Source organism: Chaetodon auriga, chromosome 22, assembly GCF_051107435.1.
Source record: "Chaetodon auriga isolate fChaAug3 chromosome 22, fChaAug3.hap1, whole genome shotgun sequence".
Classification (NCBI taxonomy): domain Eukaryota; kingdom Metazoa; phylum Chordata; class Actinopteri; order Chaetodontiformes; family Chaetodontidae; genus Chaetodon; species Chaetodon auriga.
In genome coordinates this window covers 17,604,894-17,630,257 of record NC_135095.1, presented here as the reverse complement: position 1 = coordinate 17,630,257, position 25,364 = coordinate 17,604,894, and the positions used below count along the sequence as shown (strand labels likewise).

General features: G+C 45.7%; 3 protein-coding genes across 3 annotated transcripts; 1 reads left to right on the top strand and 2 right to left on the bottom strand.

The window, feature by feature from the left end:
- Positions 1 to 148: 148 nt before the first annotated feature.
- On the bottom strand, positions 149 to 12,320 carry itih5 (inter-alpha-trypsin inhibitor heavy chain 5). The gene is made up of 14 exons (XM_076722043.1): positions 12,131 to 12,320; positions 12,006 to 12,050; positions 11,148 to 11,311; positions 9,953 to 10,054; positions 8,353 to 8,633; positions 8,004 to 8,173; positions 7,424 to 7,540; positions 5,427 to 5,598; positions 5,008 to 5,317; positions 2,669 to 3,351; positions 2,367 to 2,420; positions 1,257 to 1,373; positions 767 to 1,144; positions 149 to 580 (listed from the first exon to the last, which is right to left on the bottom strand). Exons 1-14 carry the CDS (start codon positions 12,236 to 12,238, stop codon positions 321 to 323), a joined length of 2,961 nt encoding a protein of 986 aa, XP_076578158.1. The 5' UTR covers positions 12,239 to 12,320; the 3' UTR covers positions 149 to 320.
- itih2 (inter-alpha-trypsin inhibitor heavy chain 2) lies at positions 11,265 to 21,397 on the top strand. The gene is made up of 22 exons (XM_076722044.1): positions 11,265 to 11,296; positions 13,716 to 13,821; positions 14,730 to 14,759; positions 14,987 to 15,025; positions 15,391 to 15,563; positions 15,640 to 15,744; positions 15,818 to 15,980; positions 16,061 to 16,168; positions 16,523 to 16,651; positions 16,758 to 16,874; positions 17,018 to 17,186; positions 17,284 to 17,409; positions 17,518 to 17,699; positions 17,836 to 18,021; positions 18,302 to 18,441; positions 18,622 to 18,794; positions 19,022 to 19,177; positions 19,287 to 19,400; positions 19,595 to 19,793; positions 19,878 to 20,050; positions 21,017 to 21,128; positions 21,250 to 21,397. The coding sequence occupies exons 1-22, from the start codon at positions 11,265 to 11,267 to the stop codon at positions 21,395 to 21,397; spliced, it is 2,880 nt and encodes a 959-aa protein (XP_076578159.1).
- kin (Kin17 DNA and RNA binding protein) lies at positions 20,107 to 24,477 on the bottom strand. Its single transcript, XM_076722045.1, has 12 exons — positions 24,232 to 24,477; positions 24,048 to 24,142; positions 23,878 to 23,921; positions 23,660 to 23,782; positions 23,286 to 23,470; positions 23,142 to 23,190; positions 22,924 to 22,975; positions 22,697 to 22,835; positions 22,499 to 22,627; positions 22,194 to 22,293; positions 21,962 to 22,062; positions 20,107 to 21,864 (listed from the first exon to the last, which is right to left on the bottom strand). The coding sequence occupies exons 1-12, from the start codon at positions 24,343 to 24,345 to the stop codon at positions 21,805 to 21,807; spliced, it is 1,191 nt and encodes a 396-aa protein (XP_076578160.1). The 5' UTR covers positions 24,346 to 24,477; the 3' UTR covers positions 20,107 to 21,804.
- Positions 24,478 to 25,364: the final 887 nt, after the last annotated feature.

The window sequence follows — 25,364 nt, the reverse complement described above, 5'->3', positions numbered from 1 at the left end:
ATACATATTTAGTGTGTAGGAGAAGCTCACATGTGCTCCGAAATGGGCGCAAATGTCACAGAAAACAAGCTCAAAATGTGGGTTTAAGTGTTTTTTATTTACAGTTACAAAATTATTGCAAAATATCCGCACAATATAATAAAAAAAAACATTAAATTTTCATTAGAAATAGTAAAAAAATATATTCAAAAGAGGCTGCAGGTGGAAAGAAAACTGAAATGTGAAGGTTTGGGCTTCTGGAAACGCTTTGAATCTGCTGGGATGTGATATGGATACAGAGTAAAATGAGTTAGGTCAACACAGCCGAAGCGTCAGCCATCTCACACTCGATTGGTCCCGTGTGGCCAATCCCCCGTGGCGAACATGTGCGACATCACATAGTCCTCGTACTGTCCGTCTATCAGCTTGGCTGCGTTGTTGCGGGCGAACCAGCAGTCCACGCTCTGAGTCCCGCTGTAGATCCTCCGGCTCTTCTGAACCACCGGCACCGATCGGTCCTTCACCTTCAGGACGGCCGAGGGCTTCGTGTCTCCTCCTGCTGGAAGCTCTGCCAGGCCCACCTCCTCATACAGGAACTGACCTGAAAGTCAAATCAGTCAGAGGTTGGACATATTCAGCGTCTGTGGTCTGGGTTCAGAGACGACATCACAGCTATGTGTCCTTCTATGGTGGTGATAATGTGAGGCTTTCAGCACGTTCAATGACTGATAATGGTGGGATTTATCACCCAAACCTCAATCAGCTCATAAAGCTCATTAGCGCCTACCCAGCAGGCCGTGGCAGTTGTGCGACAGCCCCTTGCTGCGTCCGATGTAGAACCCCAGATGGTCTCTCTGGTAGGGGGCAGGGTTCTTGTAGTGATGCAGCAGGATCACAAAGCTGATGTTTCCTCCGACCGTCACCGTCACATTAGACTTTCCCACTATGGACACTGACAGAGCGCCGCTGTCCACGGAGACGGTGGAGTGGCACGGCAGCACCATTCTGTCCCGCCCGTCCAGGATGACTTTCTTAGGCGTCACCTCGATGTAGGCGCGTCTGGGGTGATCCGCCACGATGGTGATGGTGCTGAAGTAGGTGCGCTGCTGTTTGTGGCTGCCAGGCGGAGCCGGGGCGCCGATTAGCTTCCCGTTCACCGTCACACCTGCAGGCACGTAACGTAAATGACCCACGCAAAGCATAAACGATGTGGATGTTGATGTGAGGTAGCGGTTTTGGTGCTGTGGAATGAGGTCTAGCAGCATTTTGGGTCTTACCAGAGTGCTTGTGGTCAGAGACCAGACGCAGGATGTGTCCCGGCTCACCGTTGATGTTGAAGCACACGGTCAGTTTACTGAGCGGGAACTCCACCACAAAGTGGGGGTCACCGTCCGCTGAGGGAGTTTAAAGGTTCAGAGAGAGGCAAAAGTAATGGCGCCTTTGAGACACAGCAGCACGAATCAGGAATGTGATACAGGCCTGAAACTAGATTCTTTACAGTGAGATTTTAGAGCATCGTGTTCACTTAATGATTTCCTCTATAAGGCAGGAAGAAGATGGCAGATTTATATAATAGTACGCAAGCAGTAAATAAAGTTTCAGGTCATTTTTACATGTTTTGACAGCTGTGATAGCATGCTACCAGCTAACTAACACTCATTGTTTATCTTGTTCAAATTTGACTGTCCAGCAGGGCTGTTGGGTCTTTGGTGTCTGTAAAGCCTCTTCGTGATATAAAGAGAGGCGACAGCTGATTCGTAGCTGTCTTTGATTTGGCAACGTTCACTTGATTGGTCTCAGATAGTTTCCATCATTGGCTGGAGTCTCCTCCGGCTGGTGAGAACCAGCTCAGATGAATAGAGGAGTGATGAGATGAGAGGAGATGATAGAGCAACAGTAATGACAGGGTCATTAGCCCTCGCTAACTGCCTCTGATGGGCTCCCTCTCTTTACAGTAACACATGCACAAACATCCACCTCTCATCTCTTCACCCGGTCCCATTCGCTCGGTGTGTGTGTGCGTTCGCGAACACGCACTTGCATGTTTAAAGTGCCACGTAGCGCTTGTGTTGGTATTTCAATTAGACCCTGCGTGTTCTTTCCTCCTCGCGGGCCGTGTTCAGAGGCATCCCAGAACCCCTCGCTGTCTGTGTGATTAGCGCCGACCGTCTGACGAACATCCAAATTACAGGCCGCCCACACAGAGAGCGCAGAGAGAGAGAGAGAGTCTACTGTACATTCCCCGTCTCGTCTCTTTCAAGTCTCCTCATGGAGCCTTGTAAGCGCTGCGTGTTTGCTTACAGTGTGTAGGGTTCAGAGGCTATCACATGAAACAGCTCAGGGGAAAATGTACAAATGTTTACATGAGGGAGGGAAGGTGGAGTCACCTGATGTTTTGGAGATGGTGATGGATTTCTTTGCCGGTCTCCTCACAACTTTACCTACAAGGAAGGGAACATTTATCTTCTGCAGTGAGCTGCCATTGGTTAATGCTTCCTCTTAAAACGCAGCTAAACACATAGCAGCTAACAGCCAACCATGCTAGTGACAAAAGGAAACATGTATTTAGTCGTATTTTCTGCAGACTATCTTTCATTTGTCGCCAGTGCCAGAGCTATACTTTCATACACATGAAAAAAATGTAAACAAAATGCTAACAGCTAATCAGATCTAGAAGACACAACCTCACCAATCGCGTTGCTCAGAGGCGACGTCTGGCTGCCTTGGTTCCCGCTGGGCTTCTGTGGCTTTCCATCATCTGTGTCAGCTGGCAGCTCATTGGCTGTTGAAACAGCCTCACCAGCCGCCGGGCTGATGGTGGGTGCTGGGGCCATGGTGCCGTCAGCCAGGACCTCAGGCTTCTCCACCACCAGGTTGGTGAGTGGAGTGAGGAAGTGGTAGGTCATAGACAGATTGGTGGCCTGTCGGATGTGGTCTTCCCTCTCCTTGCTGGTTTGAACCCTCAGTCGCGATCGTAGCCCCTCCTTGACGCTCAGGAAACCCCAGACACGTTCCACAAAGTCTTCCGCTATTGAACCTAAAGCAGCCCCTAAACCCTGTGTGACCCCTGACCCTGGAGCCTTAGTTCCGGCCGCCATCGCTGCTGTAGCTGCTTTCACATGTTTCTCCGTCTCCGTCTGCCGCTGCCGCAGAGGAACGTCCGTCTCCAGGACGATGCTCTTGTCGTTGTTGCTGGCTGTAACCTGGACGTGGAGCGATTCGGCGCTTTGGTTGGTCAGCTTGCCGGCGATGACAATCTCAGAGCCGTTGAAGTAGTTGGTGAAGAGATGCTGAGTGACGTACTGGACGGAGTCCTCGGTGTAGTTGATCCTTATGTCAGACAGCAGAGGGGTTCCTATCTCATCGTAGAACCTAGATGGGAACAAAGCAATGACGCTACCAGGTAGAATCTGTACATTGGAGCATATTCTTTAATTAACATGTCTTTATACATAAACGTCTAAACATTTGTCACTGTCGTCCTTAAAACAATTCGATTTCATCATATGGGCATTTTCTGCCTCCTCTACGGTGAAGGTTTGGTTAAGTTAGGGCAGCTAAAACTTCTTGGTTCTGGTCATGGCTGAAAGAAACCAACATTAGTTGTTGGGAGGAGAATTGAAGCAAACTGCTGTCACAAGGTGAAAGTCTGAAACTTTTGAGGTTTTGCAGCACAACAAGTTCACACTTTGCACATAAGTGTGTGAACAGATTATCAGTGGTGTTATTTTTCTGCTGAGGACAGTGTCTTATAGCATAGCATGTAGCATTACGCTAATTTGACTGTTGAACTCGCAACTATGCACACAGTATCTGAACATGATCCATCACCAACCATCACCAGTTTCATGTTCAGAGCCTTTGCTCAAGGGCACATCAGCAGAAAAAGAAGGATGTTATTACAGATTTCATCGAGCGTGCTGTTTGTTCAAACAAGCCGCCTTCCGGCCTCAAGCCTGCTCGTCTCACCTCTCAAAGCTTCTGCCACCCCACTTCAGAGTTTGTGCACACACTCATAACAGAGCGTGTATAAAGCAAAGACTGTGAATGTGTGTGTGCATAAGTCCTCTGTCCCGTCCTTGTTGTCACGCCGCAGTAAACCTCCTCACCTCTTCACCAGCGTGTTTGTTCAGGCAAGACGAGGGCTATTATCTGCGCAGTCTATCTGTTAACCCCACGTACAAACTCAGATGCAGGTTTCACAACACACACACATTCCTGCCCGACTGAACAAACACCTCGTGTGTCTGAGTGCGGAAGAGAGAGAGGAGAGGGTTGTGTGTTAAGGCCAGAAAAAACGTCTGGGGGAGAAAGAGGGTGGCTGTTGTAGTCTGTGGCTGTCACATGTTGAAGTTGATTAAAGAGGTCTGTTGTCAGCACCGTCACATTTGCCGTCTTCATTCCCTCACGGCTTGATGAGAGATGGAGGGACGTGTCAGAGGGGTGGAGGCGAGGGATTAAGGAGAGCTAATTGCTTAATAAGAGGAGGATTATACAGATATGAAGGGGAAATTTGACAATAATTACTTAGTTAAAGTAAGAGTCAGTGATGTTGTCTTAGAAATGAGGAGCTCCTTGTCTGCTCATAAAGATCTTTCATGAAATGCTTTGAAAACTACACACAATCACTACAATATAATAATACTATACGCCCATGGCCGCCCGACAGTTTCAAGACAGTTAAAATCTTTTAGTTTCTAGCTTCATTTTGGGACGTGATGTCAGGCAAACATACGAAACTTAAGGATCCATGTGTGACGATTATTCATAACAAGGTTTGAGGAGCATGCAGTGTTTCCAGGTATGACAATAACAGGTGTAGCCAGCAGAATCGTAAGTGCAGCATTACGATCAGTCCCCAGTTTGGTCGCCATTTTCACACATCCAAGATGGCTGCCATGTTAACATCTTTTACAAAAATGCAGAGGTTTGGAAAACTAACAGAATCTGAGCAAAAGCTCTAAAGATCAACAATCGAATTAGCAGTTCAGAGGAGATGATGGTCTGTGAAGATCACATCGCTCTTACCCTTTCAGCATAGCGCTTGCGTCGGCCTCTTCATGGATGCGTCTCATCATCCCACAGTTTTCCAGAGACATGCGCTCCAGCAGCCGGTAGTCCACGTCATTCCCAATCCCGATGGTGAAGATGCAGAACTTCTCCTGCACGGCTGAGCGAGCGTTCCCCAGGATGGCGGCGGACTGCATCTCTCCGACCGTGGGCCGTCCGTCCGTCAGGAAAATGATGAGCGAGACGCTGTTGGGGCTGGCGTCAGGGCTGGAGAGGTAATCGCGAAGCAGAGAGGAGCCAGTCTGGATGGCACCATCGATATTTGTGCCTGAGGTGAGGAGATGTCGCTTCTTGTTGTCAGCTGCTAATAATACATCAATCCAACAACAAATATGGGAACTGTGAAGAAGCAAGCCATAAGGATAATAACATCTGACCTCCAGTGGTCGCCAGCGTGTAAATAAACTTCTTGGCGTCTCTGATCGTAAGCGGCGTCACCGGCACGAGGCGGTTCGGCTGCCAGACTTTGATCCTGTTGGAGAAGCTGATGAAGTTAAAGCGATCGCCCGGTCGCAGATCCCTCAGGATGGTGAACAGAGCATCTTTAGTCTGAGAAAGGAAGAGAAACGACATCTCACAGCAGACAAACGTGAGAAATCTTGCGTCGACAGAATGTTGGATACTCAACGTGGTCACGGTCTCTGTGGTGCTTTGGAGCCACGCTCATGGTATTATCACGCTAGAGCTGCGGTGGTCTGAACCGAAACACGCAGGCCATCAATCAAACAGCCGGCCCTTTGACCAGCTGTGATGTTTATATCCCTCACACACACTCCACCCATTAGTCGGGCCCAGGAGGGTGGTGTCAAAACTGGTGTCAAAATGTGTTTAAAATGGAAGAGAGCTAGTTAATCTGAGCGCATGTTAAAATAAAAGCGTGTTTGTTGTTCTTTTACCTGTACCTGTAATGTTAAAGCTCGTCTATGCATCAACTTTTTGGGAACTAGAAACAAGCTTTTTATAGCTTGACTTTGGTCCAAAGTATTTTGCCTCTTCGTCAGATGTACACGAACATTGTTAGAATTAGTTTTAGGTGCTTGCTGACGGTGCGGTAGTAAAATAAACTGAACCCTCTTTAGCTGTGAAACTCGACTCCAGGCCCTTCAGGTGTCAAGTACAAGCGATCAATGAAAGGCGGATAATTCCTCAGCGTTAATCTCTCTTGACTGCCGACTACTTTGGTTTGAATGAGTCCATGTAGGGAAAAAGGCAAACAGGGAAACTTCTTCCTCCCTCCCTCTCTGTTCCGGAGCTTCACAGTCTCTGCAGCCCTGATCGTGGGTGTGATATATAATTTGCTGCTGAGGGGTTTCTAGATGTCTATATGGGCTGTATACAGCAGGGGTCAGGACCGCAGAGTGACCTGCACTGAAACCCTCTATTGTGAAGCCACATCAAAGCACACTTGTTGTTCTGTTGCTGCGGCCCGCTGGGGGCTGGAGATGGGTGGGGGGACGGATCAAGGGGTCGAGGGTACTGTTGTCTAGAAAGTTCCATTACCCCATAGACGCTGACCTTCCTCCCTCACAGCGCAGCCTTGTGCTGTATGTTTCCACTTTTCTTCCTTGCTCAAAATCTGTTTTTCAGTTTCTCTCCTCACCTCGCCTCCTCTGTTTCTGCGCTCTTCGCTCGTGGCAGCTGCAGAGATCAGTCTGGCCGAGGGGATTATCGCGCTATTGCAGACGGAGGAAGGGGTCTGATATTGATATTCCAGTGTGGGAGTGAGGAGGTGGGGTGTCAGTTTTCTGATCCAATACAACCACTGAGATTCTGCTCAAAAACAGGGCGAACTGCTTTGCATGGGAAGCAAGACTCAGACGCTCAGGAGAAGTAAGAATGAGATATCTGCTACGTCTTTTAGCTGCAGTAGGTAAGACTTTAAAAGACTTCAACTTTAACGCATCAGCCAACATCCCACATTGATGCAGCAGATAAAAGTCCCTCAGATTGGCCCAGATTCGGTTCTGGACTCAGCTGCAGTCTGAGCATTAGCAAGAACAGCTCAGTGGGAACAGATCAACAGGAAGTGACTCATCAATATTTAAAGGACACCTGTGGTTTTGCATGGTCAGCCCAGTAACTACCACTGACCGTCATGTTATTGACAGCATGTCCCAGTTCATACAAATTGTGCTCTAAGTTTTCCATCTTTCCCATTGGCTTAAGTCCATTTCAGTCCTCTGTAGCTGAGTTTCTATACAATGTACCGCAAACTTTAACCGAATTTCAAGAAAATCGGCAAACAAAAATGTAAACGAATGCTTGTTTCCATCTAGACGCTGTATTTATAATAACCTCTGCATTTGATGAGCCCTCACAGGATAACTGGTACAAAAATCCTGCAGCTTTAACTTCACACTTTTTGCTGCTTTACCTGTCGGATTTTAGTCCCCAGCATGGAGGCGCTGGTGTCGATCACAAACACCACATTCTTGGGCACCACAGGCAGGTCTTTGGGGGCAAAGTAGTGGACAAAATGGCCATTTAAAACCTGGGAAAGAAAGAAGTTTACTGACATACAACAGGCGGTCAGATCGGTTGCAGTAGCTGCGTGTGATTGTCAAAACATAGTTTGGTTCTGAAGACAGACCGAGGAGGCAGGCAGCCGAGTGGCTGTGCTGGCAGGAAACCAGAGAAATGAATGACTAACAGGTGGGTGGATAAGTGCGTGTCGTCAGATGGGAAATTTGTGTGCACACATACAAAATATGAAAACTATTTTTATGCTCTTTCACAGTCTGCCTCCCTGTGTTTTATTCATCAAAACCTCATCTGTGTGTTTCTTTTGCACGTTTGCTTGTCAGAGTTTATCTAGAGGTGTTAATTCTTTACGATCGTTACCTTCAGCTTCCACAGTTAGCCAGGATCGCTTATGCATGTCACACACATTAGGACATGCAGAACAATGAAGATCTGATCTGGCCGCTCTGGTCTCCACAATGATGACGTCTCACCTGAATGTCTCCGATCCCCATGTCTCTCTGCACATCGTAGCGGATCACAAAGTCTCCCAGCAGGCCGCTGGTGGTGATCTTGGCCTGCTGGACGATGTTGGGGCTGAAGGTGATCTTGCAGACGTTCTTTTCGTTCGTGATCACAGTGGTGACGGGAGGCTCAGGTTTTCCTGAAGCACAGAGACAGAACCCAGAGACAAGTAAAGTCGGCCAAATATTACGTGTGCAGCATGACCAAAATAACAACAGGAGGGGAAAATTATTAAAGCAAAAAAACAATAAAAAACTACAAGAAATGGCAAATGCGTGATAAAATTAACAGCTAAAATAACACGATGTATCTGTAAACCTGCTATCTTGGGCGCATTAGCTCCAGCTGCACTGTTGGAGGCGCCGGTGCTCCTGCCGTTGCGGAGCGGCAGCACCTGGAGGTCCGTGATGGGCGAGTGGTCGACGATGGTGACGTCCAGGCTGAGGCGGCTGACCAGCTGCATCGGCCGCAGGCTGGTCACATGTTCGTAGCGTCCCAGCCGTCGCTGCAGAAGCTCCTCGTAGGTCAGCAGGAAGACGGCTCGGTTCCGGCCCGGGATGCTGGCCGCCATCCTGAACACCTCCACCTCCGGCTCAGAACTGGACACAACGTGAAAAAAGGCACTTTCATTTTGGTAATTACTGTTTTTTTTAAATGAAGCTAATCTGCCACCTCACCACTAGATGTCGCTAAATCCTCCACACTGGTCCTTTAAGTGTCATGTTCTTAAAACTGCTAAATTACAGCACTGGTTCTGTTCTCCTTCAGCTCGTTCTGACTGTTTCTGTCTTTCTTGATTGGAAACCAGCAAACTTTATGCTGTAATTCTTTCTTGTGTCAAAATAAACACAGTTAATTTCTAAAGAAAACAAGGGAAACAGTTTTCATGTCCTACACCTGCAGTCCTGTCTTCAAATTACTTCTCACCATTTTCTAAACTCCTACCATTGCTTTCCGAGTCTTAAATGCTTGTTTTCCATCTTAAGCAGCCATTGACTTCCATTCATTTTTGCGTAGTTTAAATATCAAGTTGCAGACTTGAAGCTTGAGATATTTCTAATTCATTGCGGTTAAATAAGCACTGAAAAATGATAATTTCAAGTATAAATGATTGGTCATTTTATTAACCAATGGAATTCTACTCAAAGTGACTTTAATGTTAGAAATTTAGACCTAAAGACATCGAAAGTTTGCCTTTGTTTTCTCTGGTGTAAACGTATCTGATCTGGTGACTCTGCTGGTTTAATAGCATATTTTAGAGCTTTTTATTTCACTGCTGAAAACATACAGATGAGAGAAGAGGACAAACATTGGAGCAATTAGGAAAGAGCACAGAGGAGGTGGACAACAGTCCAAGTGGTGACATCATGAACATGGAAGTGCTGCCTCTGTCTAATCTCACATCTTCCACTTCAATCCTTTCCTTCCTCCTCTGCTCGCTGCTTTACAACGGAGCCATTGAATCACCAGACTTCATTTAATCAAATGTCACTTTTTGCATGACAGCTGGAAACGTTATGTCACTCCTTCCATATGTCACGTCTTGGGCCACAGATTTATATGACAATCCTCGTCTCTGGAGTAATGATCTTATTTCAGACTCACTTCAGCCTGCACACACACACACACACACACACACACACACACACACACACACACACGCACACACACACACACACACACACACACACAAACACACCGGACACACACTCACTCTTTGTGGCCGCCCAGTTGTGGTAAAAGAGGTTTTAGTGGGGATATTATCAATCTCTGTTTGCAAAATAGGAACATTAGAGGGAACGAGCGCTGCTGTGTAATTAGGAGGAGACGCCAGACCATAGGAGTGACCACACACATACTGAAAGGTGCACACACACGCACACACACACACACACACACACTCAGGAGATTCTCTTACCTTGCATCACCTGACTCTTTGTTCTTGGGTTTTCCGTTCTCCTGTTTGACCCTCCTTTCCTTGGGCCTGACCTCACTCTGGTAGACACGCCCTCCAATGATCCTGGTTCACGGGGTCAAAGGTCGAGGATTAGAGCGGCGCTCACATTCGGGACCACCTATTGTCACGTTTCAACTGGGTTTTCTCAGACAAAAGGCAGAATTTGTGAACAAAATCCCGTCGTTACCTATTTATGGGCACCAGTCCTGCACATGAATGGACTCTGGTCACTGTGTGTCTTAACTGCAGTGTAAAAGTTTTCACCCTCTCTTGGCTCCTTGCTAACATCTCCATAGAAACAGAAACATCATAAATCCTTCCAGCCACTAAATCCTGTTTCTTTCATAAAATACCTTCCAAAAAATGTCCAAATCTGCTTAGATTGACCGCTTTCTGGGTACAAACAGGAGCGATGACTGACAGGAGGATGTTATTATTTGCTGTTTTACTTCTAAAAAGGTGCCGATAAGAAGTTTAGACGTGGCCTTTATCACTTGATCTCTGCTTCCCATTTTAATGATGAAGTGTTCATAACAGGATTCTCAGTATGTTAGTTTCTTCTAAAACCTGTCAAATCTTACTGATAACAATTATTATTAGTTCTATTCACAAGAAATTGAATGAACATCTTAATGGATTCTCATTTAAATGTACTGTAGAGCAGTGGTCACCACCCTGGGGTCAGACCCCTTTTTGGAATAAAACTGAGGAGCCCCATGATTAAAGGGATAAGAGAGAGAATAAAAATATTCCTCTTGCACAAATGTATGTTTGTTTTTCTGACATTTTTCGCTCTTTTCTTTTGAAATCCTGGCTGTTTTTACCTCTTAAAGCCTCTAAAAATCCTTCAAATGAAACAATCCAAGAAGGCCAGATTCGGGTCAGCTGTTCCTGTCAAGACTAAAGCATTGTTTTAAAATCAGCTGAGGTGGTTCAGAAGATTTTATGGTCACTTATAGAAGTCGTTCAGTGCTCACTGGATTAGTTGAAAAGGTATTTTCATTAAGCTTAAAAATAAGGCACTTTTTCCCAAGCTGAGATAAAAGGTTTTCCGACGACACTGATGTATTTTAAATCCCAGCTCGTGGCCTAACGAGGCTTTGATCATCTTGTTTTGATTTCAGGTCCACTCTCAGGTGACCTGCTCGGCTCTTACATGGTGAAGTTGGAGACGTAGGCGTTAGCGGGGATCTGAAACTGGAAGACGGCCTCGGTGGCGGCGGAGTGCCGGTTGAGCATGGCGCAGTACACCGCGGTGAAGGCGTAGCGGGAGATGATGGTGGTCTTGATGGAGAGTTCCTGGATGTGAGGTTTACTCTCCTGCAAACGATAAAACATTAATGCCCAACCACCAGCACATAAATATCACCAGGGCTTTCAGATCACGGCTCATTAACGCCAGTTTGGCACGATTTTACGCGGCCCTGCTGTGCGTGCAGAAAATCCCCCAGTTTATTTTTGATTAGCCAAGATACCTTATTCCAAAGAAACCTGAATATCCCAGAGTTAAAATGACCAAACTGAGGCGGATGAATGTGTCCCCATGAGCTAAGATCCAGCGCATTACAGATACTCTGGCACATCTGCGCGCTTGGCGGACCTCCTGTGCGTCACGCCCAAAGCGCACACGCTCAGAGTGACTAAATATGGTTGTAAATAACTTAAAGTAGGTCATGCATTCGAGGTCACCAACAAAGACATAAAGTTCTATTTTGTTTTCTTCATATCAGGGATGTTAGTTCACCATTAACTCCAAAACTCTGAGTATTGAGAGATTAAAGCTATCGATATTTGTCCGATGTGCCAAATGACCACACCTGAGACAGCAGGCGAAGACAGCATTGCTTCTCACCCTTGACTTTAAATAACTTACATTTTTCTTGATTTTCCGTTAAAATTGCATTTTAAAAATGCATGTGGACTCAACCCAACTCTCACCTTCAGCCTCTAATTTTAAGGAAAAATAGACAAATATGCAAAAACCGTCTTATCTGTGTGGTGAACGTGGTTTTACCTTGGCTAGAATAGTTTTCACCTGCCGTGGGACTCTGCGTGGCGCCTGTGTGCACAAAGAGAGGAGTCAGGTGAGGAGATCCAAGCACCAGAAAGCACAACACCTTCGTCTTTTAAATGTCTTACAATGTCTAAGTCAAAATCTGCCAGGTCAATGTCATCTCCAAACTGGGATTCCTCCAGTTGGCCCAGTACGCCGGGGCTGAAACACAGGAGTAAAGTCAACAGCAGCATCTTGCAGTCCGTCTCCAGTAAACCTCAGAAAGATAAATGGGACATTATTTCCGGCGCGCAGCGTCTCCGAGTCTCCGTCTGTCCAGACCAGAGTGACCGGACAGAGTGACACGGTGTGCCGGAGAAAAATACGCCCACCCTCTGGAGGAGAGAGATGCAGTGTTTTCAGCCCCACTCCTGAATGAGGGGCAATTAGAGCTGCTGCTGCCTTCAGGGACTGTCAGAATTTATACCACTGTGAGTGAAAACCCGAAAAAGAGGCATGTTCCTAGAAAGTAGGTTAATTCAAATAGTGGAATAATAGAAGAGTAAAACGCAGCAAACACATTAATGCAGCTGTGATATTAACCCACAAACGAATGCAGGACTTTTACTTGTAGTACCTGTAATCACCACTAGGCGGCTGACAGGAACTTTTCCCAGCCTGTAGTTGAATTAGTCGTCCTAAATTGTAGTGACTCCCATGTTTGATATTCTATGATTATTAGTTTGTTGCACTCGATATGTTAATCCTAAATTACTTTATAAACTATTAATAAATAAAGGATTCTGCAGAATTTTGTATGTATAATTGATTTCAGACAGTTACGAGAAAACTGCATTATGGGTATCTTTATTTCTCTGTTCATTTCCTCCTCTGCTGCACAACACGGGAGCACTTGAAGGCAGCATGCTATTCCCATTAAAACATAATTTCCCCATCAGCTGCCTGAAATCTGACCTCTGTTTCACAATAAATAATGCAAATTTGCAAAGTTTATATGCAGCTACTAAACTATGTTTTACACAAACAAAGGAAAATATGTCACAAGATAATTTTATGTGCCTATTTTATTTAGTTAGAAGAATAAGTTTGCACTGAAACACCTCAGGACTCAACTAAATATACAGTGTCACGGTGTAAAATCATTCTTTGTGTTTTCATTCACTTCAGTTTTCTGTCTTTATTTTTAATTCATTCTTTAATTCAATTCATTCACAATGATTGAGGAAACGCGGAAGCTTCAGCGTTGAGGTTTACTTTGCTGCCATCTTGTGGGCAGTCGGGCATAATGCAGCATTACGTCTTTCCCATGGAAACTAGACAAACTTTAAATTGTGCCTGGCCTTTTCAAAAGCTGCTGCCTCAGTATCAGACACAGCTCAGACTGATATTTGGCCAAATGTGCACCATGATGCTGACTTTTACATCAGAGTCAGAACCACCCGAATTGAAATCTCTGTTTAATCTGCTATGAGTCAAAAGTGTCCTATTTACCCTGCCCACTCTGCAGGTCAAGTTTCAAAGTTTCCTCCTTGTTTCTGGGATACATGAAACACAACAAATATTGACTGGGGCCGGGAGTCAATCAGTTCAGTGGATTTTAACCTTCGGCTTTCAGCTCGGCCGTGTTTCTCCCTGCAGAAGGACCGACTGCCTCCCAGCATTGTTGTTTTTTTTCTATGTGTGTGAGGATATGTGTGTTTGAGCCCACAGGCCTGGAAACATGAGCCGTCTGCTGCTGCTGCTTCTGGGGCTCCTGGTCCTCCAACAGGGCCGCTGCTTTGAGTTTGTGATAGACGGAGAATGGGAGGAAGAGACGGTGAGTTGGAGGGTGTGAACAGGGCCTGAGGGACGGGTGTGATGTCCGAAAAATAGTGTTTATGCAGCTTTTTATGCACAGGATGGGGATTAACTGACAGTTTAGACTGATACTGATCTTAAACCAGGATGAGGATCAAACTGCTTGTAATTCATGAATGGAAAAAAGTCTAAATAAACGTTTATATCCTGATGCATATGAGTAGATTCTGCATCCGTTGGTGGTTGTTGGCCTTATTTTAATCACTGACAAGAAGAGCTGTTTCTTCACATCATTGTTTTTTATGGGATTTTATGATTTTCACATTAAAGAGAAAATGAGAAAAACTCTTTTCAAAGAGAAAATGTTTTTCTTATCTTACAAGTACTACAAGAACTGTAAATAATTTGAGTGTTTTTGCCTAAACATAAATCTTTGAAATTAAATCTAACTTCTTGCCCTGACCTCTGACCTTTAACTCTCTTTAAAACCCATCTTTGCATGTCTGAGGGGTCGTTCTTGCCAGTGTTTTATGAGCTCTGAAGTTTGTCTTAATGTAATTTAAATCACATGTAAAAAACAAGCAGCTGCTCTCTGAACTGATGCAGAAAAAAATGCTAAATTTATCTTTTATTCATCTTACTGGGTTAATTATGCTTGATGGTTGAATCTGATATTCATCATTATTACGATGAACTTTCTTTCTTGTGTCTACATTAGTTTTTGAAATTAAATCTAAATGCTTGCTCTGACCTTTGACCTTTAAAACTCACTTAAAAAGTCCCTTTTGGACTCCTGACTCCTCTTTTTTTTCTCACCTTTTTCTTGTTAAATCATATGAAATGTTGTCACATTTTACTCACTTCACCACATTACAGAAACTTGAGGCTTAAATCTGATTTTCATCATAATTTTCTTTTTGCCAACAGTCGCATCTGGATCATCGGGAGAGACACAAGGTGAGATCTTCCTCCAAACAGCCTGACTTTCTTTATTCATACACAGGTCTGACTGTGGAATACAGATCATTTGTTTGATGCTGCAGTAAACTCCTCTGAGTGATTACACAAACGAGGCGTCGTCAGACTGCGATCCCGCGTCTTAATAACAGCACTTTGTGACTTATAATCTCCTCTCAGAGGGCTGATGAAGGCAGTGTGAAGCTGATGACTTGTGTTTGTTTCAGAGAGCGATATTGACCAGCGAGGAGCAGGAAGACTTTGAGGTATGACCCTCCGCTTGTTGTTCGAGCCCCCTCCACTGTGGCAGAGTTTAACCTTATCTAATAGTCAATATGCTGCTGTTTGAAGAGATTCCCATGACTGACGGGTTATTGACTTTGCTCTTGTTAATCCTGCTCTGCCTCCCGTTTTTGTCGGTCTTCTTCTGCCCGTATTTGTCTTTATATAATCTCAAACTTTGACAAGATCTTTCTGATGTAAATTTGACCTCATGCTAACAGAGACGTGCCCTCTGTGGAGCACCAGAAACCAAAGCATCCATGCTTGATGCATATTGATGATATGAGTTAAAATCACAGACCAGCTGGGTCGTGATCAAGATGCCCTTATTCTGTCCATGCCTGCACAGGCCATCCGTGGAGATGACATCACCGTCAAGAGCTACAAGGTGGAGAGCCGGATCACGTCCCGCTTCGCCCACACCACCGTCAGGAGCTCGGTGGTCAATTCGGGCTCCAAGGCCCAGAGCATCGGCTTCAACGTCCAGATCCCCAAACGAGCTTTCATCACCAACTTCACCATGTGAGCCCAGTTTCACGCAGTCCTTTCTTTTACACAGAGCTCGTGAGGTTTGAACTCGCAACGCTTTTTGTTGCAGGAACGTGAACGGGATAACGTTTGTGGGCTCAGTGAAGGAGAAGACGGTCGCCAGGAACCTGTACGCTCAGGCCAGAGCCAGAGGCAAGGCAGCAGGCATCGTCAGGTACTGAGGCAACCTCTTGGATTCACAATCCTCTGTGCAGCGTCAGACAGACTGAAATGTGTCTGCTTTACAGGGCTAACTCCCAGGACATGGAGACCTTTAAGACAGAAGTCCACGTTCCTCCTGGCAGCAACATTGAGTTTGAGCTCCACTACCAGGAGATGATGCACAGAAAGCTGGGCTTCTACGAGCACTCGCTGTACCTGCAGCCTGGGAGGCTGGTGCCACAGTTCCAGGTAAGAATATCATGACTAGTGTACGTTTGTAGGCCTGTAGGTGTTCTTGCAGTCATCCCTGACCACCGGTCTCTCTTTAGGCGGATGTCTACATCTATGAACCAAAGGGCATTTCCATGGTACAAACACCAAACACCCTGGGAGCGCAGTTTACAGAGCTGATCAGAGTTACGTCATCCAAAGACAAGGTAAGAAAACAGATGCAGATCCAGAGAAACCAAACATTTTATCGAGCAGTTTGGATGAAATTTGTCAAATTGGAGTCGGCTCCACTGAAAGACACAGACTGAAGGAATTCACGAATCAGGAATTCAGGATTCAGCCCAAAATTAAAGTTTGTTTTAAATGGCCACATAATGGCGCTATTTGAATCAAAATACATTTTCTTGGATTCGTGACCCAAATTTGAACCCAATTTCACTGAAATCTGTTCAGCAGTTTCTGAGATTTAATGATGAAAATTAAGAACATACACACAAGACCAAAAACATACCCCCATAATAGTAATTATGATAATATATATGAACTGTCTGTGTCCCCAGGCTCACATCGTCTTCAAGCCCAACATACAGCAGCAGAGGAAGTGCGACAACTGCACAGAAAGCGCCATCGACGGCGTCTTCACGGTCAAATATGATGTGACGAGGGACAGCAACGCCGGGGAACTACAGGTATCACACACTCCAAGCGTACAGTTAAAAGCCTCATTGATGAACTCGTTTAATAGCTAAAAAGCCTTTGGAAGGTGACCTCTCAAGGCTTCACTGCTTCCTCCAGGTCTCAGATGGCCACTTCGTCCAGTTCTTCGCTCCCTCCAACCTCTCGCCTCTTCCTAAAAACATCGTGTTTGTTATTGACGTCAGCGGATCCATGTGGGGAGTCAAGATGAAGCAAGTAAGTGACGGTTGTTTACTTGGATGGAGTTTGGTGAACTTTGACCCCTCCAGCTCCTGCTCATTCTTCATCCCTCCTTTGTAAAACGCTGCCACTGTGTGGCCATTCGGCAGAATGTGTTTAATCCCAAGTTTCTCCCAAAGACAGTGGAGGCCATGCAGGCTATTTTGGATGACCTGACCATCGACGACCACTTCAGCATCATTGACTTCAACCATAATGTGCGTTGCTGGAGCGAGGAGCTGGTTCCCGCCTCCTCTATTCAGATCGCAGATGCCAAGAAATACATCCAGAACATCAAACCCAACGGAGGTTTGTGGAAATATTATTCTGTAATCAAGCAGGAGAACTTTTTGATTGCTCCGATAACCTGCTGAACATAAACACCTATACTGACCTTTGACCCCAGGTACCAACATCAACGAGGCTCTGATGAGAGCAGTTCAGATGCTGGTGAGGGCGTCCAATCAGGGGCTCATCGACCCTCGCTCTGTCTCCATGATCATCCTGGTGTCTGATGGAGACCCCACAGTGGGTAAGACTGACTCAGCTGCAGTTAGAATACTTTTAGATGGTTCAATCTGAGTTCTGCTGTCAAAGCAACTCTTCATCACCAACATGCTGTTCTCTGCGGTGTTTGTAGGTGAGATCAAGCTCAGCACCATCCAGAAGAACGTGAAGCGGGTGATGAGGGAAGAGTTTTCTCTCTTCTCATTGGGCATTGGCTTCGACGTGGACTATGACTTCCTGGAGCGCATTGCCATGGAGAATAGGGGCATGGCGCAGAGGATCTATGCCAACCATGATGCCGCAGAGCAGCTACGGGTACAAAACCTTTGAGGAAAACCTTTCCTTTAGCGAACAACTCACCCATTTCTCCTCTAAACTCGACCAAAAACCTGAAGAACCTTTGTTTCCTGTATGTTCTGTATTGCTGAGTCTCCCTCCTGTCCCCCTGCAGACGTTCTACAGCCAGGTCTCCTCTCCTCTGCTGAGGAGGATCACCGTCCAGTTCCCGGAGGAGTCGGTGTCAGACGTCACCCAGAACCGCTTCGACAAGTACTTCAGTGGCTCCGAGCTGGTGGTGGCCGGGAAGGTGCTGCCGTCTGACAGCAACACCCTGACCAGCTTCACCACCGCGTCTGCTGTGAGTATAAACACAACCATCAACACCACCAACAGAGTGTGAACCTTTGTTTACATGAGGAGAATTCGTGCAGTGGTGGATGTGGAGATGCTAACCTTGCTAACAGGACTTTTTACCTTTGCACCTATGGTGGTCAAGCTTTCGCCATAGTAGGATTTGTAAATTGTAAGTTTAGTCTATTCAGGAGGCATTATGGTTAACCAAAGTGCACTAAGTATGGGTGAAGGGAAGAAACGAGGCCTAGTAACCCCAGTGTCCTCTGCCCCATCCTCTCCTTCAGTCCCGCCTTGATATCACCCTGGAGACAGAGGCCGACACCACGGAGTTGGACGCGGAGCTGGCCAAGCACCAGCACTCGTTCACGGGCTTCGCCAGACAAATGTGGGCCTACATCACCATCAAACAGCTCATCTCTGAAAGGTGGGAGGCTGAACAGCAAACTGATTGAGAAGTGAATCACATGAAATAAATGACCATAAAGTGTCTCAGTGAAATAATACTAATCACAGCTGTCAGGTGATACCGGACGGTTTCATACAAAACCGATGTGTGAATTTGTATCAGTGTCAGTATTTGACGGCTGCAGCGGCTCTCCTGCAGGTCTTTGGCTCCGACAGCTGCCAAGAAGAGGAAGATCACCCAGCGGATCATGTCGCTGGCTGTTGAGCATCAGTTCGTCACTCCTCTCACCGCCTTGCTGGTGGAGAGCGAGGACGCCACCGAGAGGCTACTGGCTGACTCTCCGAGGGACCCCAAGCAAGGCTGCTGCTCAGGTGCCTGACAGGAAACACGCTGTTCAGTGCTGACCGATGTTCCTGTCTGGGTGTTAGTTTGAATTTAAAGGACAGAAATAAGCAGGATTTGGAAGCTAATTTATTATTCTTATTCTTAACCTCCATCTTGGTGGAGTTAATAAACAACATTACATCCACAAAATCAAAGGCTGACCATGCTGATGGAACAACATTTGGGTTACCTTCATGCTGTGTCGTGCATGTAGGGGGAGGAATAGGAGGAGGCTCGGCGTCCTCCGGTCTGGCTCCAGTCCGGGTTGTCTACCAGCCTCCACCCTGGGTCCAGATGACCACCATGGCTCCACCGAGTCAAGCTGAGAAGGGTCCGGAGGAGTGGGCCCTGCCTCAACAGGTCAACTTAGGTAACACACACACTTCTGCTGACTTCCATTAGATCAGGATAACTCTTCCAGCTGCAGTGTTAAATGTGAACACACTCGGTGTGTGACAAGCTCCGTGTCTCTCACCCAGTGGATAATGACCCTCACTTCATCGTCCACCTGCCCAGAAGCAACATGGACGTCTGCTTCAACATCGACTCCAAACCGGGCCACATTCTCAACCTGGTGTCTGACAGCGGAACAGGTACCACGCCGTACTCAGTGTAGTAAAACATCTGTTCTACTGCAGTTCTTCTTCCTGTTCTCATGTGTTTTAGCACATGCTACATGTTAGTTCCATCAAGAGACCAAACTTCATTTGTCCCTTGATATAAATAAAGCTTGACACTACATTTGATGGCTTGACCCACATCTTGACGCCTCTGTCCTGTCCCAAAGGTGTGGTTGTGAACGGTCAGTTGATTGGCTCCAAGCAGATGCACAAAAACAAGCTGAACACGTACTTCGGCACCATCTCGGTCTACTACCAGCCCGATGGAGTCAGCGTGACCGTCAGCACCGACAGCATCACCATGACCGACGGCAGGAACAACCACTCCTTCACCTGGGGGGCCACGGCTGACATCACACAGGATGGGTAACCCCGTTCATCACAGCGTCTGACTCGCTGCCTGGACATCAGAGTCTTTTTGTCTCATGCTGTCATGTTTCTGTGTTTCAGTGTGAGGATTTCCATTATGAAGAACTCCCATGTTTCCATCGTAATAAATAATAACATCCAGGTGATGGTGCTGCTTCACCGTGTGTGGAAGAAAAATCCAGTCAGTGTTGACTTCCTGGGTATCTACATCGCCAACGACAACCAGTACTCCCCTATAGTCCACGGACTCATAGGTACGTCTCTGCGTAATTACAGGCTTTGGTATGAACTCTGGAACCAGCATCTAGTGGCCAACAGTGGTACTGCACCTTAAGGTGCAACATAAGATAAAACTTTATTAATCCCATGATGGGGAAATTACTTGTTACAGGGAGGAAAAGAATAAAAGAGAGACATAGAAAAGACCAAAAAAGACAATAAAAAAGGACACAGAACAAAATCAACTATATACATTATATACAAGGGTATAACAATACTACTGCCCTAAAGATACTATCGCCATATTGAATTGTACAGAAATTAGATATGGATAATAAATACAGTATTATGTACTATTACACAGTAAAAATATATATATTTAACATTAAAACATACGTAATATTGCACAAAATATTTGCACAGATGTAATGGATATGAATAAAGTTAACATAAATAACAGTTGTGCAAACAAAAGTATCTTACACTTTTGGTAAAGTGTTATCGTGTATCAACAGCCAATCAGACGCAAGGATTTCCCTCCATCTGCTCCACTGTCTTTCATTAAAACAGAGATTCTTTGGTGATGTTATTCAGAAAAACTGTGTGTGATTTTTTTATGTTTTTAATTATTTTTATTTATAAAAATTAGACCTGCCAGCCCTAACTAATAGACTTCAGGTGTTTAATTCAGGGTCAAATTAAAATCAAAATATGACTGACAGATGAAACTACATCTGTTTCGTCCAACAGTTACAAGTTTAATAATAGTTTTTTTTAGCAATCCCATAATTATTATTATTCTTAAAACTGATGTTTTGTGTGCATTGTCAGTATTTTGAAATGCTGCCGTGTTTCAGTTTACAGTTTTCATACCATCGTGTGTGAGCTGCTTTCATCAAGATGACTGAAGAGTGACCTTTTGTGACAGGATGAGGCAGGTTTCAAAGACTTTTTATTCATTTGGTAGACTAGAAGCTGAAATTGTGTGTGTGCTCCTCCAGGGCAGTTTTCTAGAGAGCCTGAGGTGAGTGTGTACGACGTCCACGAAGGAGTCGACCCTCTGAAGAAGGAGGCCACCATGGAGGTGAAGGGCAACAGGCTGCAGGTCACCAGGTACACATTAATATCAACGTCTGATATAAGAGCGATTTCTGATCAAACCCATGTCATATTAAAACTCTGTGTGTGTGTGTGTGTGTGTGTGTGTGTGTGTGTGTGTGTGTGTGTGTGTCAGGGGCTGGCAGAAGGACTACAGGCGTGATAGGAGGCGTGGCTCAAACATCTACTGCTGGTTCATACACAACAGCGGGAAGGGCTTCATCGACGGCCACTACACCGACTACATCGTTCCACATCTGAACAGCTTCCTCCAGAGGCTCTGAGCAGCCAGAAACACATTCAAGTACCCCACGCTGCTATTAACCCCCCGGGTCAGTGAGGAAATCACTCATTTAGAGAGGGTGAGAGACACTGGAGCCAGAGGAAACTCTCTTTGGTGTCTGTGTGAATCTCCATTTCCTGATTTCAGCTTTTCCTTTTTAAAATCCTGAATGTTTTTCTGTCCTGATTATTTTCCAAACAGCACCAGACGTCACTTTTGTTGAATTTATTTGGAGAAAATGTACATCTGCAATGCTAAGATCGACTTGAACATCAATGCAAAATAAAAAACAAATTGAACACACGGCTCTGTGTTTGTCTGCGTGTTGCGTCGTGGGGTGTGTGGGTCTGTACAGGTGAGTCCCGGGGAAGTAACTCTGACACAGTAGAGTCTCTGGAGGCTGTTAGTTCAGGCCAGTTTGGAGAAATCCTCGTAGGCGACGTCCACCGTATTCCCCTTCTGCTGACCCTAAAGATGAGAGAAGATGAAGCTTTAACGATGGCTGCAGCGGTGACGAAGGATGCTGATGCTGCTGCTGCTGATGGAGGACACTGAGGACACTCACCGAGTCGAGCGTGAGCCTGGCGCTGAAGTTTTTTTCGTTTATTCCCTCCAGCAGAGCCTCGGCGTCTCTGTACGGTCCGTTCAGGATCAGAACACGTTTACCTGCAGGAAGTTTGACGAGCACAGACAAACACAGCTGAGGTGTTTGATGTTTCCACCTCATCCACGATCAGTTTCATATTCAGGATTCGTCAGGACGCTGCTCTTTAGGGCTTAAGGGTTTGATGGTTTACCTGGTGCAGGTATGACCGTCTCGACGTGATTCTGGTCCAGCTTCAGTTTGTCTCCGGAGTCGATCATCTTCACCACCGCTGCGTATTTGTCTCGCACCTCCTACAACAAAAGGATCCACAGCTGTGAGCGACACACACGCCTTCTTTCTTCTCCCCACATTCTGTGTCCGTCCACACCGTCTGCGTCTACACGCGTGTAATATTCTGCTGTTTGCCTTTATTCTGAAAAGACAATATTCCTACTAAGTCGTGTTGCATCCAGTCAGGACACAGTCTCACCCCGAGTAGATACAAAGCACCCTCACCGTGACGACAGCCTTCTTCTTGTGGTACCTCTCTCCCAGCCTCTTGGTGATGACTTTGACCACGATGTTGGGCTGCAGCCAGTAATCTGTTCTGACCTCCTGCTGCTTCTTCTTCTTCTGCTCCTCCATCTGAACAAAAAGCATCTGTCAGGACACTAAACTGGAACATACGCAACCACACACAGTCATCTTCTCTACCTCCATGATCTCCTCCAGGGCGGATTTCTTCTTCTTCTCCGCCCTCGAGTCTGAACTGGAGGACATGTCTTTCCTCTTTGTGGACGACGAAGACGACGTCGACGGTGCTGCTTTGAGAGCGTTGGCACCCAGAGCAGAACTACAAACGGTGTCAGACAAAATCATTTCATTATCTCTGCCTGACGATTAGGCCGAACAGTTAGCATCCTGCACAGAAACATCCGTACCTCGATTTGGACGGACCGGCGACACATGCAGAGGCGCCCAGGTTGAAAGCAACTGCAGAAACACGTGAAGGTGAGCAGAAAGAAATGCATCAGAAATTTTTCTTAGCAGAATCACCGAATACTCAGATTAATTACGACGTCCCAGAGACTTTAACACTGAGGAAAAACCTTTATAATCACTGTTCTTTAACCAGTTTGTCTGTCATTTATCTACTCACCTTTTTCTTCTTCGCTCTCACGTTTCAGCTCTGTGAAAACTGGAGTTTCCTGCCGAATAAAATCCAAAACATTATTTTAATTTGAATCTTCGTGTCAACGAATTTAGCACGTGCGAAGCTGAAGTCCGTCCCGCCGGCACTCACGTCCGTCTCCTTGCCGTCGCGGCCTCTGCGGACCTGCTCCTCAATGAACTTGGCGCTCCGCTCCTCGTCATCCAGGTCCTGCTTCTTCTTCCTCGCCTGCTCCTCTTGCCGGCGGATGGTCTCCGGGTCGCGGTCGATGTACTGGATGTACCAGCCTTTAGGCGTCTCGTCGACCTTGCAGAGGCCTAGCGGTAACATTCAGCAGATGATTACACGTTTCAAATAATCCCTCTGTAATGTGGCAGTACTTGTACTCAGTTTGGTCTCTAAATACTGCGTCTGATGGCTAAAATTCTATATTCACACCAACATGTGAATGTGCATGTAAACATGATCAGTGTGACCGGCAGGAAATGTGTGCAGGTGGAGCTCACCTTCTCTGCCCAGCCACTTGGTGAAGTCAGTGAGGGTCTCCCACTGTGTGGAGTTCATGTGGACGTGCTCTCTGTTGCTGATGTATTCATTGTAGACAATGTTGTTGTGCACTCGTTTGGTCCCTGCAGGTTAAAGGACGAGCAGGTTGAGACAGTGCTGATAGCAAACAGCTGCTGTTTCCGAACATCTGGCTGATGTGTGGAGAGTTTTCACTCACCAAAACGTCTCCTGAGCAGCTCCACGAAGTCGCTTTTGAACTCACTGGGAGAAAGCAAAGAAGAATGAGCTGCACCATCTAAAATGCAGCATTAACAGCCACACACACACACACACACACACACACACACACACACACACACACACACACACCGCCATGAGTGCACTTACTCAGAGAAATAGTCCATGAACTTGTTGGGGTCCTCTGAAGCCAGCAGCAGCTGCCTCTGGTGGGACTCTGACATGCAGTGACACTTGAACCCGTTCTGTCAACAAACCGAAAACAATAATGAGGCGAAAACATCAACAACAACAACCACCGAAGGAAATAAGACACATTCAGTGAACGTCTCACCTCATCTCGGCATTGTTTTTGGCACATCTGACAGTACCATCTCAACTTCTGGAGACCTTTGGATTTTATCCGGTTGGCTATCGCCTTGGGGGAGAGGAAGTCTGCTTTTCCCATCCTGAGCGGCGACAATCAACATAAAAGAGCCGCGAGTTATCTGTTAATAACGCTTAAACTGAGGAAAAGTCTGCTGGAAGCGCCGTTAAACAACGTAACACCACCAACACAAACAGCTTCCGCGTGTAAAGCGTCATAACCACGCGCGAAAGTTTAAATCACGCGATAACTTCAGCTGCGTTCATGGCTCAATGTAAGCATATCCCTTCATTTACGAAGTTACTAAAACTTTTAATTACATCAGTGGAACAAACTTAATTTGGCCCCAGTTTATGGCTCCCGTGTGACGGCAGACTGAGGTTTTTATATTGATGAATACGTTTATGTCGGAAAGTTTATGGTCAGTTTTTCTCTATGATAAACCCAAGCCATTTTTAAAATTTATTTTGGAAACCGAACAGTCATATCATATTAGCGAATTTACGCAAGATAAATATGTTACATAAGTAAATATTAAATAACGTATATTAACGTATGTTATTTTTTGACGAATCTGCTTATACAATGTTCAATGTCGACAGTGCTTCGCATAAAATTGATGTAGATATGTCGCGTCTGGCTGCCATCTTGGCATCACAAGAGACACTTCTTTGGAGACAAGTTAAAAGTCTTCTTCACGCATTTTGCAGGAATAATCTGATGTAGACGGACAGAAGAGTCTCAGAGGATTCTGGATATACCTCCCAAAACAACGGTAAGTGTTTTCAGAGTGGGACTTGTTCTTATTTTTAAGTAAAACAGGTGTGCGGGCCTACCTGTGTGGCCCAAATGGTCATCAGTACAAAAGTCGCAATTTTGAAAACGATGTTTACACTATGTGCAGAAACTCGGTCTACACTTTCACGATAAGTTGCTGTTGTCTATTTTCATGCTATTCAATGTTACCTTCAAACATTTTGGCCTGTTTCATGAGATGGCATATGTATTTTAATGTCGACAAAATATTAAACTTGGAAGGAAAGTTTGCATTACACAGCCATTAAGATAAAGTCTAGAGGAATTTTTTAAAAAGTTGGTCA

What these genes read in the sequence shown, in the direction of transcription:
- kin (XM_076722045.1), bottom strand. Translation starts at nt 24,345, where the DNA reads ATGGGAAAAGCAGACTTCCTCTCCCCCAAGGCGATAGCCAACCGGATA. An exon ending in GCGACGGCAAGGAGACGGAC is followed by an intron (nt 23,191 to 23,285) that starts GTGAGTGCCGGC and finishes TTTATTCGGCAG; the next exon opens with GAAACTCCAGTTTTCACAGA. An exon ending in GCCGGTCCGTCCAAATCGAG is followed by an intron (nt 22,836 to 22,923) that starts GTACGGATGTTT and finishes CACCGTTTGTAG; the next exon opens with TTCTGCTCTGGGTGCCAACG.
- itih5 (XM_076722043.1), bottom strand. Translation starts at nt 12,238, where the DNA reads ATGCTGCTGTTGACTTTACTCCTGTGTTTCAGCCCCGGCGTACTGGGC. An exon ending in TACGTCTCCAACTTCACCAT is followed by an intron (nt 10,055 to 11,147) that starts GTAAGAGCCGAG and finishes CCCGTGAACCAG; the next exon opens with GATCATTGGAGGGCGTGTCT. An exon ending in GCAAGCGCTATGCTGAAAGG is followed by an intron (nt 3,352 to 5,007) that starts GTAAGAGCGATG and finishes GTTCCCATCTAG; the next exon opens with GTTCTACGATGAGATAGGAA.
- itih2 (XM_076722044.1), top strand. Translation starts at nt 11,265, where the DNA reads ATGATGGTGGTCTTGATGGAGAGTTCCTGGAT. An exon ending in GGGGAGTCAAGATGAAGCAA is followed by an intron (nt 16,875 to 17,017) that starts GTAAGTGACGGT and finishes TTTCTCCCAAAG; the next exon opens with ACAGTGGAGGCCATGCAGGC. An exon ending in TGATGGAGACCCCACAGTGG is followed by an intron (nt 17,410 to 17,517) that starts GTAAGACTGACT and finishes CGGTGTTTGTAG; the next exon opens with GTGAGATCAAGCTCAGCACC.